Source organism: Verticillium alfalfae, genomic scaffold (assembly GCF_000150825.1).
Source record: "Verticillium alfalfae VaMs.102 supercont1.18 genomic scaffold, whole genome shotgun sequence".
NCBI lineage: Eukaryota > Fungi > Ascomycota > Sordariomycetes > Glomerellales > Plectosphaerellaceae > Verticillium > Verticillium alfalfae.
In genome coordinates, this window is record NW_003315021.1 from 92,479 (window position 1) to 108,720 (window position 16,242).

A 16,242-nucleotide genomic window follows, 5' to 3' on the forward strand; every position below is an offset into this window, starting at 1 on the left:
GAGCAGCAAAGATGTTCGTGTCAAAATTTCGCTTCCAGACGTAAAAAAAAACCGTTGATTGAAGTCATTTTTTCAGTGACTCAAAAGCCATTTACCTCGAAAATGTGCAAAATCTTGGTGAACTTATCTGCTAATCCCCAGCACTTGAGCCTCTGCATCATCATCTGCGCGTCCCGACTGATGGCTGGCACACAGTCATCGGCCAGGATGTTGACGACTGAACCCAGGCCGGCTGGGCCGCCATCATCAATCCACTGTAGCGTGATTTGTTGCTGGGCTGGCTGGTGAAGCGGCGCATCAAGGCGCATTGGTGCTTTGTCTCCAGACATCAGCTCGGCACGGGGTCCATAGGATGAATAGGCGAGGATGAAAACATAGCCCATGAAAGTGCGCATGATCTCGCACGGCGCCGATACGAGATACTCGTTGGCAATTGCTATGATTTGCGCAGCATGGTGAACAAGCCTTCGACTCGATCTTCTGTCTTGAGCAAACGAGGATCTCAGTCGCTTCCGCGCAACCTCGATGCCTTTGTGATGCTTGGCACGCTGGGATATAAGACTGCGGACAATGTAAAGTATGACATCCATGACGTCGTTTGCAGCGTAGAGGTGCGAGTAGTGGCAGAGAAGCCCCGTGATACTAAACGCGGGTCAGCTGAGGTCATTGAAGGTTATCAAACAAACCTTACTTGTAGCTAATGAGTTCCGAGGTCGTTGAGACGGTGTCCATCGACTTCAATAACTTCCGTAGTGCACCAAGAAGCGATTGTTTTGACTGTTGGTGTGCACTCAGCAAGGATGTCAGTCCAAAATGCTCGGGCATTGCCACAATTTCGAGTTGCTTCAAGTCCCAAAGCAGACGTCCAATGACCTGGCCGCAGAGTCTCTTGGCCCAGGTGCCGAGGTGGCTGGGAAAGGCATGACCAGCTAAGGCAGCTTTGAGTATCGTGGACAAAGTAGGGCTCAAGCTCCCAGGTCCAAGACGGGACCGTAAGGCAACCCAAGCTTGGGCTGAAGGTGCGTTCCACAGAGACTCAGTACAAGGGAGCATCCTGGGTAGTTCACTTAGGTCTACGGCACCCCGGCGGCTTGTGAGCGTGCAAAGACTGCAGTCATACTCGAAAGAGGCCCATGCTGACCTTCGTTCCTTCTCCCGGCTTACCCAGATGGACCACTCTTGGTCGGCATGCTTGGGGTCGGTCGCCAGAGAGGCTTCGTGACCGACATCTTCGCCAACACTCCATCGACTGCTAAGAAGTCCCATCCCTCTCAGGCTTCCAATGAGTATCCCTCGAGAGCGATCAGCATTTTGATACAGTTGCCGGTTCCCAGAACCGAGGGAATAAATTTGATGCAGACAGAGTGCATTGAGGTACGAGATGTTGCGATAGTAGGTCCCGTCAGAAGCGCCCTGTTGTTTTTTAGTGAAGGATGGAACTGTGTCATGTGAAATGCTAACATACCAGCCAAGTAATCATCGGCAGGCAAATGTCACTGAGTGACCAGGACAACTCTGTGTCCCGCTCTTCGTCGGATAACAAAGCTCCAACACATGCCATCGCGGTCAGTAGCACGGTTGGACACTCTGCCATGTTCCAGGTAGGCCGGTGAAGTATTGGCTGAATATCGTGGAATCGGGCAAAATAAAGATCAAGCAATCTTTGCAAGTCACTGAGGGCTTGGGCTGTATTGGCGTCTTGAACATGTGTCGAGGCGGGCAATTTGCTGTCGGATAGGATTTGAACGAGGCTATCAAGTGCGTTGGTTCTGTCGGAAGATCCGCCCCGGAAACTGCTTTGTAGCACATCTCTCAAGGGGGGTAGCATATATCTGTGTGGTGCGGAATCTTGGGCTTGGTCGAAGGGCCATGGCTGAAGTGCCTGCTGTGGCTCCAAGGGCCGTAGTGTCGGGCTTGGCTGTGCTGTCCTCGTTTGTCCTTGTCTTACTGTCGGAGGCCTGTCCGGATGTTGCGACGACATCCTCCCTGGTGGCGGGAGAGGCTGGGGGGTGTATGTCTGGCGATCAGACCAGCGTTCGACGGCACTAGAGTCGATAATCGGAATTTCCTGCAAAGCTGGGTTTGACTCTGGCATGTCAAAGTCCAGCCAGTCGAATCCGATCATGCGAAAATCAGGCTGCATCAACGCAAGATGGGAAGGCGAGATGCCAGCGCCACCAGGTTCCAGGGCGTTGACGCCGAAGATCGCATCGTCTGCCTCTCCGAATCCTTCCACCGAGCTGACGGCTGGGTCATTATCGAGGTCATCAGCATGGCGCTGGGTACCAAGGTAGGTCGCGGGGAAGAGACTATTGCCCAAAGTTGAGTCAGGAGTTTGGAGGATCTGTGGTGTTTGTGGGATATCGGTGGACTCGAAAGACGGGTCAAATGGTGAAAAGCCGGTGACGCCCGTCGCTTCAGTATGCTCGTTGCTGTCGAGAGCATCCAGTGCCTCGGACTCGAGATCAGACGAACGGGAGTGAGATGCACCGGGAAACTCGCAGATCGCCTGTGCTCCTGTACATGACTGGCAAGGCTGCAAGCGATCGCACTTGAGCTTTTTCGACACACAGCGGTGGCATGATCTCTGGATGGACCGTTTGACGACGAGGTCGACATGGTGAGCGCCGCGCAGGTGGCGGAGGAGGACATCGTTCCGGGAGAATGTTCTGTCACAGTGTGGGCATTTGATCAATGACTTTCGGGACGATGGTAGATGCGTAAGACGATGGCGGTTCAGATGGCTGGGCCGAGAGAACCTCGCGTTGCAGTGAGTGCAGGCCAGTGGCTTCTGGACCAGTGTTAGCAGCGTACGGCGGTGATAGTGTTAGATGCAATTGTAAGCTTACAGAACAACGGTCTGTCGTTTCTATGCCTTCGCCCGCCGCCATGGTGTTGGCTGATTTGCTGTGTTGCGAAAAAGTTGTGCAAACCGCCCCAGGCGCCTCTCCAGCCAGAGGAGAGTTGAAGTCACGACAGTCAGGCCGTCTCCCAAGGCGTACCTGCTCTGATCTGGGGTGTGCTTGCCACTAGAGGACCTGAACAAGGACAACGAGAATGCGGGGATGCGTCGGCGGGGCAAGATTGCAGCTAGGCAGCGCTAGGAACGCCTCAAAGCTCAGGGGAGTCTGCTGTATTACGTACCTGATCCCTAGGTAGGTACCTACAGCTCGGCCCCATGTACCATTTTCGTCCCTCCCACCCATGCTGATACAACACATTTCAGCCCACCCATACTCCCGACGCCTTCATGGTAGCCCGACTCATACACAACGCCCTCCATCAACCTAGCATGCACAGTTAGCCATCATCGTCACCAGCACGCTATCAACAGGACAGAAGACGTACCTCAATATTGACACCCGTGATGAAAGCCGCCTCATCGCTTGCCAGATAGCAACAAGAGTTGGCAATGTCTTCTGGTGTCGACGGCCTTCCCAGCGGGATCGTCGACACGAAGCCCTTGCGGTTCTCCTCGGTATCAGGCTTGCCAATGAACAAATGTGTCATGCCTGTGCTGCCAACAACGGGCGACACGGAGTTGAACCGAATCTGGTTCGGGCCGTATTCGACAGCCATCGTCTTGGTCGCGTTGATGACGGCAGCCTTGGATGCGTTGTACCATGTCAAGCGTGGCCTGGGCCGCGTGCCCGCCGTAGATGCAACCTGGATGAAGCAGCCGGGCCGCTTGTTCTCGAGAAAGTACGGCAACAGCACGTTGGCCGAGTGGTAGACGCCCTTGACATTGACATTCATGACGAGATCAAAGTCCTTCTCCGTCACCTCCTCTGTCGGCTTGTTCGCGTACGTGGCGCCGGCGTTGTTAATGACGAGGTCGAGCTGTCCGAATCTGTCGAGGGCCAACTTCAGGAGCTGCTCCCAATCCGCCGGTTTTGTGACATCGGCGCGCTGAAAAACGGCGCCGAGGTCTTTGGCCACGGCCTGACCTTGCTCCTCTGACAGGTCGGCGATGATGACGTTGGCTCCTTCGGCGACGAACTTGGTGGCAATGCCCTTGCCGAATCCAGAGGCTGCGCCCGTCACGATGGCGGTCTTTCCCTGGAGGCGGCCTGACATTGTGCCTTATGACTGATGATGTGACGGGAAGCGGTGAAAAGGTAGAGGGCGATTAGGCAGTGCAACAATTTCAAGCTGTTATTCGGCGGGTTGTATGTTACGGCGGTGTCTGGCTGCAAGTGGGATGCTCGTCAAGATCTCAACAGGCAATGTCCCAGCTTTTGGCATTCGTTGTCGTCTCACAGGTAACTAACTACCCCTCCTTCGCTTTCCTGTGACCCGTGGCTATCCTGGTAGATTACCTACCGAACTAGGAAAGCAGATCAAGTTACCCCAGAAGTACCCCTCAATGGGTCCTAGCCCCGTGGATACTGGTTTCGTTGTCAGTGGTGGCATCCCTGCTGGGCGATGTGGTGGTACACTCCGATAGTGACGGGATGTGCCACAACCCCCAACCAAACGAGTCCCCAGCAAGCTCAGAAGGGGTCCAGAGTCGTATCAACTCACAAGTCGGCTGCGAGCTACTTGGCTGCTGTCAGAAGCCCGATTTATACCGAGATCGGATCATGCTTACTGCTAAGGTCGCGGCATTCCCGCTGGCTTGACTGGCTGCCATGTATCCTTTGCATTGGCATCATGACTTGAGTAACAGCCTAAACCGCGTCTAGTGAGCCCGAGATCGGACAAGACAACCGAGGACGTCTGATTCTATCAGGAATGCAAAATGTCTGATGTTTGGGAGCTAAAACTTGACTCTCACAATCTCACAATCTAGGCAGTGCTACAAGTCTGCCATCTTGGGATCCATCAGACTCGGCTGTACCATTTTCTCAACTTCCAGCGAACGTCACGATCCTACCACCCTAGCCATGTCTGACACAAAGACGTTTCGCATCCTGGTCCTCCCTGGCGACCATGTCGGCCCTGAGATCATGGCCGAAGCTCTCAAAGTCCTCGACGTTGTGCAGGACGCCCGGCCGAACATTCGATTCGAGCGCACCACAGACATCGTCGGCGGCGCCAGCATTGACAAGCACGGCGTGCCCGTAACACAGTCGGTCCTGGACGCCGCCAAGGCCTCGGACGCAGTCCTCTTTGGAAGCATCGGCGGCCCCGAGTGGGCCGCCGCCACGCCGACGCCAGAATCCGGCCTCCTGCAGCTCAGGCAGCACCTCGACGCATTCGCCAATCTCCGTCCCTGCGAGATCCTGGTGCCCTCCCTCGTGGGCAACTCTCCCATCAAGCCCGAGCTCGTCACGGGCACAAAGTTTATCGTGGTCCGCGAGAACTGCGGCGGTGCCTACTTTGGCGAGAAGCGCGAGGAAGCCGACGTGGCCTCGGATCTCTGGGTCTATTCGCGCCCCGAGGTCGAGCGCCTCGCCCGCGTGAGCGCCGCCGTGGCCCGCATCCTCGGCGACGGCGGCCAGCAGCCGGCCACGGTCTGGAGCGCCGACAAGGCCAACGTGCTCGCCAGCGGCCGTCTCTGGCGCCGCGTCACGTCCGAAATTTTTGCGCGCGAGTTCCCCGACGTTGCGCTGCAGCACCAGCTGGCCGACAGCATGGCCATGCTGATGGTGCGCGACCCGCGTCGCTTCAACGGCGTCATTCACACAGACAACACTTTTGGCGACGTCCTCTCCGACATCTCGGGCGGCATCACAGGCACGCTGGGCGTGCTGCCGAGCGCGAGCATTTCGGGCGTGCCCGGCGAGGGCCGATGCAACGGCATCTATGAGCCAGTTCACGGCAGCGCCCCTGACATCTCGGGCAAGGGACTGGCGAATCCTGTGGCACAGATCCTCAGTCTGGCCATGATGCTGCGGTACTCGTTCCTGCTTGAGGCCGAGGCGTCGGCCATTGAGAAGGCTGTAGTGAAAGTCCTGGATGCGAAGGAAGCTGGCGGCCTCGAGGTCAGGACGGGAGACCTGGGTGGAAAGTCGACATGCAGTCAAGTGGGAGATGCTGTGTGTGATGTTCTGAAAAAATGCTTTGACGAGGAGTAGACTGTCTACAGAAGTCCTGGCGAAGTTGATTTATAGCCAATCCCGCTGAGCATGAAGCCCTTGAAGAGATGGCATAACCATAGGGACAAGTTGGTTATGCATCGGTGAATAATGAACTCTTTCTTTTTGTTTTGCGCTCTTGAAAACACTCATGCTCCTTGTCTCTCTTCTTGCCTTGACATTTTAGGTACCTTGGAGATCAGCGTTTCAGCTTGGAGCGCGGATCATACCCAAGCAGGACAAGGACAAATAGTCGTCACAACAACCACAGCCCAGAGCCTTTCTCTGCCAAACAAAACTCGCTTGATTGAATGATGCATGTACTACCCGAACGCCTACCAAATGCGTTTCGTAACCATTTCATACCGCTGAACGCCGTGATATTCACCCTCGGGTGGTTTATCGGATTTTGCTGGCCGCCCCTTGCCAGCGAGGCCCTCGTCCTTATCGGCATGGATCCATCGCTTCTTTTCATCCGGGATCTCCACATGGCCGTAACCACCCAGCCGCTTTCCCTTTGCGTCGTATGAATCTGGCTCTGCCTGAGCCGTAGCGATGAGATGTTCCTTCTTCTTCATCCTCGCATACCGATCCCTCGAGTAGCGGAGAAGGATCATGCTGAGTAATATCTTAAAAACAAGCAAAACCAAAAATGCGATGAAAAACACGACAAGCATGGTCACCGCAGCGATGACATCGTCGGTTGACCAGGAGAACCAGGAAGCCTTGCCGTTCGATGAACCACTCGCTTGCTGCCCGTACACTGCCCGACCGAGTGCGTCCCGCAGAAGCGAGTCCAGTCGGTCGAGCGCAGCCGTCATGGCAGGCGAAGACGGAGTGGCCGACTCCTCTGAGAGAGACGTCTGTGTTGATCTGATGATGGGCGCTGCAACTCGCGTCGAGACAAACATGTGATATGTTTGAACAGACGCCCTGATGAAGAGGCAAGCCAAGGGCAGCGTAGCAAGCCCAACGCGCCGAGTCAGACTAGGCCTGACAAATGCCTGAACACAGTTAGTCAAAAGGTCATGACACGCAAGCGGCCAGGGGAGAACATACGTTTGTGTAGTAATCTTTGCACAGAATGTCGAGGATTCTACTGTAGAAGGTTGGTCTGATCTTGTTGAACTTGTTGATATACGCATGCTTGATGGTATCAACCAGAATCTCGCTTCCTATGACGATGAGGAATGGTGAGAGGACCTCCCCTGACCACAGCCAGGATGGCAAGACGGTGAAGCTATGGGGTAGAATGAAGGGGCTGTGCTGCGGTTTGGTACTTGGCACCTTTAAGTCACCGCTGAGACCAGCTCCAGGGATGGAGAGACCGCCGACCTCCACAACGTTGCGCATGCCAATGATGAACAACATGAGCCAGAGTTGGAATCTTTCGGTGATGTCTGCGCAAGTCAACTGGAAAAGATTGTCTTTTTCAAAACGCTTGAAGACGGTGCTCTTGACTTCGACGAATTGGTTTGACAAGAGCAAGGTCAACAGAGCGTTGGAGTACGAGTTGACTGCAACGTTGAGCGTGATGACCTGGTAATACAATGCAACGGAATGTATGCAGTTGTAGACGAGAGCGAGAAGGAACAGTCCGAAGGGGAGCAGCAGCTTGGAGCGCCCCGATTTGTTGCGTGAAAGCGCTTCGGTGCTGAGCAAGCATTCAAAGATGTCCTGGCCCAAGGCGGACAGCAGACGGTCGCCAACCTGGATTACCGTTAGCAATCCGACATTGGCTTCAATGTACAGCAACTCACCTCAAGCACATTGTAAATGACGAAGAGCTTGATGGCGTCTTGACCTCGAATCACGTGGTACATTCGGCTCGCATCAAGGTTCATCAGGAAAGTCGAGCTAAAAAGAATGATGGCACCTTGCAGGATATCGGCCTTGTGCATCGACGTCAGACTCGACGGCATCGACTTCGTTCTGCGGTGCCGGAGACTGCCATGCAAATCGTGGTGCTTGGTGGCTATGGGTACGACCAAGGGGGATGACCACTGCCATTAGCCTTGGCATCAACGTTTCAGACGGGATTTCTGGGGACCAGTGTCGGGGCATGTGGTTGTCGGCAGCCGCGACCTTGACCAAATTGTCGTGCGAGCTGGCAGTGCGCTTCAGTCGACTCTGGCTTTGGCTACGACTGAGCGTCCCAGGCGCGGCATCGCACTCATCGCATTGTGCGTGAACGGACGGCCGTCGTCCTCGGGACCACAGTCGACCAAGTCCGCTCCAGACATAATTTGCTATCCATTTGGCTTCCCTAGCCACTACGTAGACCCACCATCGGATCAAGACGCCAACGGCGACGCAAAATCGGATAGGCAAGATTGTGAAATTGTAAAGCCAGGCGTCCAGACAGGCTAGCGTTCCGAAAGAGAGCGTTCTCTCGAGGTAAAACGGAATCAGTAGGACGTTTTTGAGGCGCTCAATCTTGACGGCATTGGACTCGTAGGGAATATCATTCGTATGCGAGTGGTGAATGTACAAGGGGCTCGGGCGTTGCGTTGACAGCTCGAGTTGGAGGTGAGTCGGGATGGACATGGGAGGCAGGGGAATGGAAGGCGGCATTGGTGACGGCATAGCCGGCTCTACCGCCTGCGGTCTTAGATACGTCGCAGGTGTCGTCTTGGGTGTTGAGAAGGCGGCGGTGCTATTCGAGTTAAGGTTCAGCGGCGGAGGGCGGAGAGAGGGGTTCAACGAGTTGCGACGTGGAGGTGAAGTCCGTGACTGGTCATCTTTTCGGTTTCCAGGCGGCGTGGATAAGGTTCTTCCTGTGGTCGGTCGTCGCCATTGTTCGTAGGCACGCGATGTTCGCCCGCTATCAGCAGTCAAGGGACCTATCCTCGCGGTGTCGGGCAACTGATGGGCCGACTGGCGAAGGCCCTTGATCTGCTCGGCCAGGGAGATGAGCGGGGGCCGGCCATGGTCTGCACCGTCGTCCGACACAACGGCGACAGGCAGGGACTCGGGTTCGGTCAAGTGCTGCATGCCTGCAGCAGAAAGACGCCTGACTTGTTCGTGGCCTTGCGGTCTCTTGGAGCCAGACGTGTTTCGAGGCCGGTTGCCGAACCCTTCGGCTTTTGACTCGACTGCCGACACAGGCTCAGACACTGTATGCGACTTTCTGGGCCTTGTAACCTCCAGCGCTGCGCCCGAGGATATCGAGTCGGAGGAGGAGTCTTCGTCGTCCGAACTCCCAGCATGGAAGGCAGGGCTGAGGCTGTCGGGAGTGGGCACAGCTGGGGCAGGGCCGGGACCCCTGGCCCCAGAAGGGAAAGGAACCACGTTTGAGGCTTTCTTCCATTCGGCAGAATGAATAGTAACCTCCTTATCGGCAGGAAATCGACAATTTCCGGGGGCGGGGTAGGCATTTTGGAAGCCGAGTCGACAGCATCCCGGGCTGTTACGCCAAGTTCGCCCTTGCGGTCATGGTGGTGAGCACCATTGGCGGCACCATTGGTGGTAGGGGAATGCGTCCCGCGGCCATTCAACCCCGATCCTTCGCTACTGGCCATCGGCGTCGATTGTAGTCGCCATTCGGGGGGGGGGGGAGGAGGACTGCGACAAAGTCTGGCGGGAGACGAACGAGGCTGTCTGTTGATGTCGAAGAAGGAGCCAATGAAGTTGTGGTCGAGGTGCAAAAAGCAGCGCGCGGTTGGCAGCAAGCACTCTTGCGGAGATGTGATAGCCCTGCGTTGGGCGATGCAGTGTACCTGTGTACCTAGGTAGTGAGTGGCCCAGGCGAGGCCACCCCAAGGCTCGTGGCTGTCGGTGCTACAAACCCGCCACAGGCAAGGTAGGGGCTAGCCCCACATGGATTGACAGCATGACCAGGACTATTGCCGGGCGCATGTCCCACTTGCGTCGAAATTAGTGGGGAGATGGAAGCTGTGCAGTGCTTCTGCTACTACCTACCTTAGGTACCTAGGTACCTAGGTACCTTACCTAACCTACCTACCTAACTTACCTAGGTACCTAGGTAGGTACTGACCTACCATATCCAGGTAGGTACCGACGCTCCAGTACCTGGGAGCCAAGTGATCGCATCGCCAATCTCGAGCCCCTCCTCACGACCACCCACATCCTCCCACCCTAAGACCCCGAACGGCCGAGGTGCCAGCATTCGGGGGCGGGGTTTCGATGCGATGGCGTACCAAATTTGCATCCGAACCATGGCACGCCTGCGCGGAATTTGGCTGACATGACTCTACGCCTTGACAAAGCCAGGTCCCTTCAGCGCGCGGCAGCTAGCTCGGCCAGCTTGGTTCTTAACTCCAGCTTGTCGTTATCACCGACACAGATCGCGACTTGTGCCCGGGAACGGTATCCAAGAACTGTGGGTTTGTGGATTCCACTTGCGGGGACCACCACATTCGCAGACACTGAATTCCCCTCGATATGACGCGATGGCGGCCAGGTCGGCACGACTAGTGACACTGGGACACAGGACCCTGACCCAGTTGTCTCCGAACCTGGCCCAGGGAACCGGAAATATTTAGTAGAAAGGCGTCGACAAGTCCGCCGCCTAGTGTAATTCTCCTAGGCCCCCCCAACTCTTGCGCTTCTTCATTGCTCGCCTTGACGACGACCACTCAAACAGCACTACCACCACAGACACACGCTCACAATGGCTTCCTATCCCCCTGGACAGTGCTGCGCCGCCACCGGCTTCAAGCACGAGTGAGTAGCCTGTCCCCGCCCTTCTCGCCCTTCTCACCCAAGGCCGCAACATACTGACCTGACCGGAATTCAGGGGCACACCTACTGGCGAAGACATCAAGATCAACGCCGGAAAGATCGCAGCTTATGTGGCCAAGCCCGCCGCTGACAAGAACAACGCAGGCGCTGGCATTATCTTGATTCCCGACATCTTTGCCATCTCCAACAATAGCAAGCTCCTCGCAGACCAGTTCGCAGGCGCCGGCTACACCACCTTGATTCCTGACATCTTCAACGGCGACGAGGTCTTTGAGTGGGGCAAGTATGATATCATGAAGTACATTACCGAGGGCGCCGACGCAACAACCCCCATACGCCCGAGTATGTAGACGCTATCGTCGTCGCCGGCATCAGCCCTGAAGAGACTTTGCATCACCAAGATTGGCGGCGTGGGATACTGCTTCGGCGGCAAGGTATGTCAACATCGCGACCCGATTCAGGACTAGGCTGACCATACAGTACGTCGTTCGTCACTACAACAGCGGCATCAACGTTGGCTACACGGCCCACCCCAGCTTCATCGAGGAGAAGGAGCTCGCTGCCATCACTGGGCCTCTTGCCATCTCGGCTGCTGAGACGGACGCCATCTTTCCTGCCGAGAAGCGCCACCAGAGCGAGGTGATTCTGAAGGAGACTGGTCAGCCCTACCAAATCAACCTCTTCTCCGGCGTTGAGCATGGGTTTGCCACCCGCGGCGACATGAGCATCAAGCACCTGCGGTTTGCTAAAGAGCAAGCCTTCCAGCAGGCCGCCGCCTGGTTTGACTACTTCCTCTTGTGAAATGGAGAGAACGTGGCGCATGCCGTGACGACGAAGGCGGAACTTGCGACATGGAGGCGCCCGTCAAGAATATGAAAATTTATACCCCGTTACCCTGCGCAGCATTTGCTACAGTGACTTGGTGATTCGGTGGTGGGCATGTCTACATGTCCCTAGGACCGCTCGGTCTTAACAAAGTCAGCACACCTCTCAGCAACCATGTACGTAGCGGCTACGGTGTGCGCACTCGGCAGCCTTGGGAAGACGCTTGCATCGGCGACGCGCAGATTTCGGAAACCGTGCACCTTGAGGTCCTGTCCAACGACACCACCTTCCTCCTCCTTGGCCATTCGGCACGTCGATGTCGCATGAAGTGTGCTTCTGATTCTTTTCTTGACGAACTTGTCAATCTCAGCATCGGTTGCGTCGCGCCAGCTGCCCTGCGTGGTGCCCGCTCGGACACCAGGCGCGCGGTGCCACACTGCTTCGAAGGGATATCCCGTGGTACGGAAGCGCTCGATGAAGTGCATTGCGAAACGGGTCGCCTTGCGGGTCACGGCCCAGTCGCGGTCGTCAGTGACAAAAGGGTGATACATTTTGGGGTTGGTGAGCGGGTCATCCGACGCAAGCTCGATGTGACCACTTGAGAAAGGCTGTAAGAGGGTGACATAGAGGCTGTAGTAGCCCTTCTGCTTGTCGTAGTCCTCATCCATCGAGTGGCCGCAGAGGATGTACTCAATGTCTGGTATGTTCTCCTGTCGATGTGCGTCCAGCGTGCTGTTCTTTTGGGTATCAAAATGCTTGACTTCCATCGTTTCGTCATCAATGGCTCCCGAACGAATGAATATGCAGTACTGAGTCGTGATCGAGGCGAAGTAGCCTGTCTTGAAAATGACAAACACGAGGAAGGACCAAATGGCGACGAGTGGCCTCAATAGATAGATCCACGAGTCTGAGGGCAACACCTCGAAAGCGACACCAAAGGAAATATGATCCTTCAAATTTGCGCCGACACCCGGCATGTCGCGAATAACGGGTATGTTATGCTTCGCGAGCTGCGGCTTGGGTCCGATTCCGCTGCTCAAATTAGTACGATGAAGCACGATGCGCATCAGACACTTTCTGGCAGGGTGCGTACCTCAGCATAAGCACTTGTGGCGAGAAGAGCGCACCACAGCATACAATGACCTCGCGCCTCGCCTTGACAAAGCATCGTCGAGGGCGTCTCCTTGACTCACCATCGACGACGTAGACACCAGTCACCTCACTTCCGTCCTGATTCACCTCCAGTCTAGTGGCCACGGCACCGCCGCAGATTGTCAAGTGGCCTTGCCTCTTGATGGCGATCTCTTTGGGAGTAGCCAGCTGCGAGAGAGTCGCGTGCTGCTCGTCATCATGATATCACGTCGACATCAACAGCTGTCACTAGATCGTCAAATCACCACCTACTGTACCCAACATCGTTGCAGTCTTGTCAGCTATGCAGTCAGCAGAGTGTTTGTTACGTGATCGCGTCATCGACGTACTAGTCATCAACAGTGAACAATGACTTTTGATGTCGAACCAACAGTGGTCCTGGTCAGGTGGTCAGCACAGGCTCCCCTGGGCATGTTGTTAGTTTGTGCTAGATCAAATTACCATGTTGACCGCGCCCTGGTGCATCACGATGGGTCAGAGATGCATTCTCCATCTTGCGGAAGTATGGCTCGCACTCCTTGAATGACCACTTGTCGTTGCCACATGCTGCCCAGGAGTCATACAAGCCCGGTGTGCCCTTGGTGAGCATAAGCCCATTGATACGTGAGGCGCCGCCGAGGGCACGAGACGTATAAGTGTGAACCTGCGCGCCGTCCCAACGTTCATCCGGCTCCGAGTACAGTACGCTGACCTGGGGACCGTCCTTTTGCAGCCCTTGGCTTAGCAGCGGTATGCTTGACAGCCAGTCGTCCTTGATCTTTCCGCGAGAGAGGACGAGAACAGTCACGGATGGGTCTTCACTGAGGCGAGCCGCAAGGACGCAGGCAGCGGTTCCACCTGCAGAAGAACATCAGTAATATGCCTAGACCAGAAGCGTAAGCAATGGAAAATACCGCCGACGACAATGTAGTCGAACGTCTTGCCATCAACATCTGCCACAGTCTTCTCAGGATATCTGGGCGAAAAAGGCCACACCATCTTGATGCCGTCGGGTATATGCTGATGCACTCGGAATGCACATGCAAGCGTAGAACGGTGTTCATTTGAGAATGGGTGAATGACATTTATGTTCTCTGGTTTCATCCATTTGAGACGAGAGAGGCCGGTCTATCCGAAAGTTAGAATCTAATGATACCTTGGATGGTGTTCGTTCCTAATGGCATCAACAGCCAATCACACCAATCAATGAGCGGAATCAAAACATGCAACCGTGCATACAACATCATCAAGGTCCTTGATATCATCTAACTTGACAAGTGAGTGACCGTCAAGGGGGTTGCTCGAAGAATCCGACCCCCACAAGTGGCCAAGCACTTCCGTGGGCGGGAGGCTCAGCATAACAACGGGGAGAGCCGTTGGCGGGAAGCAAGCCCCCGCGCGCCGCGGTTTCCCCGTTCCCGTCCATCCTCTTCACCCAATCCTTGCTGGGTCCAGATCCTTCCGACTAGGATGCAACTGGTCAAAGTTGCGTCTCCCACCACCCCAAGTTCAGTTAGGCTGTCGACTGTTGCCAAGCTCCATCCCCCAGACATCATGTATTTTTTCCACATTCAATTTATCGATGCCAAGCAACACGCCTTCTGCCTGAGATGACGACGACAAGAAGATGGCCATGTCGCTTACCTGGATCGCGCGGCATGACCTGCCCTAGGATGCCCAGAATGACAGTCACGAGCGGCTGAAGTATGCCTAAGCACCATCCAGAACCAGCCCTACTCGACAGGCGGGCCTCAACCCAATGGCGGATCCATGCACGACCAGGGGACTGGCCCCCCTTCCCCTCAGACGGAGCGGCTGTGCTAGCTGACCATGCTGGTTGTGCTGTGCTGCAGCTCGAATCCCAACCACCCGTCCGCGCACGCTCTGAGCCGCCCCTGGATGCTCCAGCCGCAGCCTCGTTGCCCTTGAGCCGTCTGGGCCCCAGAGCGACTGGCCGTGTGGGCAACAAGTACTCTTTCGGAGCCGCTGCCACCATCGCAGAGAGCTCTTCGACCTTTTGTGATTTCGTCACACGAGATTCCGGACCGGAGGCGGACAACTGGCTGCCTCTGACGACCACCAAGTACGCTTCCAAAATATATATACTCGCTTGCCTACAATCCTGTGTACCTCGAGCCTCGAATCCAGGCACCCGCCGTATCTTCCCCCGACCTTGACGCCCGACGACCTCACACGAAAGCCGGCCCTCAACCTCTACAACCTGACTTCTTGTACCGTCTGGCGACAGAAACAGCACGATGGGAGACAGCAACAGTGAGCTGTACGTGGCGATTGCTGCTCTGCTCATATCTCTAGTAGCCCTGGCTGCTTCGGTTCTGCAAGTCGCCCAGCAGTACTTCGCCTCTGCCACCGGCTACGCCAGCTGCGACGAGAAGGTCATAGGCAAATGGTCAAGCTCTACAATACGAATTCTAAAGCCATACGAGTTTCGCTTCGAGGTCCAGTATCAGGCTCCGGTCATCTTCCTCTGTCGCCTCGACAACAAGAACGGTCCCGTGCCGGACGTCAAAATTATTCCTCTCGTGGGAAGCGACGAAAGCCGTCGAGAGAGTTGCAGTGACATTCAGGAGGACGGTCGCAACACACAAAAGTCCAGCCAAGTACAAAAGGAAAAGTCCAATCGAGTGAAGCAGAAAGAAGCCATACATACCGCAGACAATGAATTGGCTTCCTGGGTTACCTTGCTGGCAGCCTTCCAGCGAATGGAGCATGATTCGAGAGACTGGCAACAGAAGCTCCTCGAGAAGCCACTCCGTCCTCCAACAGGCGATCCGCAGAATGCACTGTTGAAGCCCGAGGAGGTTGAGGAAGTGGAAAAGAAACACACATTGGTCGTTGCCTTGCAGAAGAAGACAAAGAGCTGGGATACGATGCCGGCAGGCGTCAAGAAGCCGTATGCAACCACAACTTGGTGTCATATGGTGGAGATGGCTGCGCTGCTCGGGATATACTGGAGCGAATTCGACCGATCACATGACCGCTACCGAGCTGAAGGCAACGGTTACATGTTGACGGGTGAAAAAATGACCGACCTTGGTATCATGTTCACCTTTCAAGTCTATGGGAAGAGCGAATTCAAAGCCAACCGCATCATCCCGGTTGAGGAGGTGAAGGACCTGTGCTTCGGGGTCGTGCCAACGATATTTCGACGACCCGAGGCGGTTGATATGCGACGTCTCACAGATGACCGCCAGGATCTCAGCATGCTCAACTTGTCCAACCGGATTGAGATTTCAGAGACACTGGGCCTTATTGGTTGCAACACCAACACTGTCAACTACTTTGCTCGTGAAGACACGCAGAACAAGCGTGTTGCTCACCTCTTTCCTAGTAAGCAGTTCTCCATCACCGTGTTGCTGACAAGGCACCCTAACCTCATCGCAGTCGCGTTTGAAATCATCGGCATGCTAGGTCGGACTCTTCACATCGATCACAGTGTCTTCCGATGCCTCCCGAACCCTACGATGTATTTTTGGAACACCAAGACATTCTCGCTACCAAAGCTGCTTGATGCTTACCTCAAAGAATCCAACAAGCGCGG

General features: G+C 55.5%; 7 protein-coding genes across 7 annotated transcripts in view; 3 read left to right on the forward strand and 4 right to left on the reverse strand.

Moving 5' to 3' along the window:
- Positions 1 to 80: 80 nt before the first annotated feature.
- VDBG_10023 (conserved hypothetical protein) lies at positions 81 to 2,891 on the reverse strand (the record flags this gene model as incomplete). Its single annotated transcript, XM_002999683.1, has 4 exons — positions 81 to 561; positions 692 to 1,413; positions 1,466 to 2,527; positions 2,850 to 2,891. The coding sequence occupies 4 exons, from the start codon at positions 2,889 to 2,891 to the stop codon at positions 81 to 83; spliced, it is 2,307 nt and encodes a 768-aa protein (XP_002999729.1).
- A 372-nt stretch (positions 2,892 to 3,263) lies between these two features.
- Positions 3,264 to 4,077, reverse strand: VDBG_10024 (3-oxoacyl-[acyl-carrier-protein] reductase; the record flags this gene model as incomplete). Its single annotated transcript, XM_002999684.1, has 2 exons — positions 3,264 to 3,287; positions 3,349 to 4,077. The coding sequence occupies 2 exons, from the start codon at positions 4,075 to 4,077 to the stop codon at positions 3,264 to 3,266; spliced, it is 753 nt and encodes a 250-aa protein (XP_002999730.1).
- Positions 4,078 to 4,886: 809 nt separating this feature from the next.
- VDBG_10025 (3-isopropylmalate dehydrogenase) lies at positions 4,887 to 6,069 on the forward strand (the record flags this gene model as incomplete). Its single annotated transcript, XM_002999685.1, has 2 exons — positions 4,887 to 5,981; positions 6,046 to 6,069. The coding sequence occupies 2 exons, from the start codon at positions 4,887 to 4,889 to the stop codon at positions 6,067 to 6,069; spliced, it is 1,119 nt and encodes a 372-aa protein (XP_002999731.1).
- Positions 6,070 to 6,355: 286 nt separating this feature from the next.
- VDBG_10026 (transmembrane anterior posterior transformation 1) lies at positions 6,356 to 9,397 on the reverse strand (the record flags this gene model as incomplete). The annotated part of the gene is made up of 5 exons (XM_002999686.1): positions 6,356 to 7,024; positions 7,080 to 7,730; positions 7,781 to 7,967; positions 8,047 to 9,246; positions 9,351 to 9,397. 5 exons carry the CDS (start codon positions 9,395 to 9,397, stop codon positions 6,356 to 6,358), a joined length of 2,754 nt encoding a protein of 917 aa, XP_002999732.1.
- Positions 9,398 to 10,653: 1,256 nt separating this feature from the next.
- Positions 10,654 to 11,525, forward strand: VDBG_10027 (dienelactone hydrolase; the record flags this gene model as incomplete). The annotated part of the gene is made up of 4 exons (XM_002999687.1): positions 10,654 to 10,706; positions 10,780 to 11,070; positions 11,126 to 11,158; positions 11,228 to 11,525. The coding sequence occupies 4 exons, from the start codon at positions 10,654 to 10,656 to the stop codon at positions 11,523 to 11,525; spliced, it is 675 nt and encodes a 224-aa protein (XP_002999733.1).
- A 152-nt stretch (positions 11,526 to 11,677) lies between these two features.
- Positions 11,678 to 13,679, reverse strand: VDBG_10028 (choline dehydrogenase; the record flags this gene model as incomplete). Its single annotated transcript, XM_002999688.1, has 5 exons — positions 11,678 to 12,642; positions 12,743 to 12,869; positions 12,954 to 12,982; positions 13,143 to 13,538; positions 13,595 to 13,679. 5 exons carry the CDS (start codon positions 13,677 to 13,679, stop codon positions 11,678 to 11,680), a joined length of 1,602 nt encoding a protein of 533 aa, XP_002999734.1.
- A 707-nt stretch (positions 13,680 to 14,386) lies between these two features.
- Positions 14,387 to 16,242, forward strand: part of VDBG_10029 (modin) — a gene marked incomplete at both ends in the record, with an annotated part of 2,724 nt that continues 868 nt past the window's right edge. The window contains 2 exons of the mRNA XM_002999689.1: positions 14,387 to 14,763; positions 14,929 to 16,031. Of these exons, the coding sequence (XP_002999735.1) occupies positions 14,387 to 14,763; positions 14,929 to 16,031 (1,480 nt within the window). The remainder of the gene's footprint in view (positions 14,764 to 14,928; positions 16,032 to 16,242) is intronic.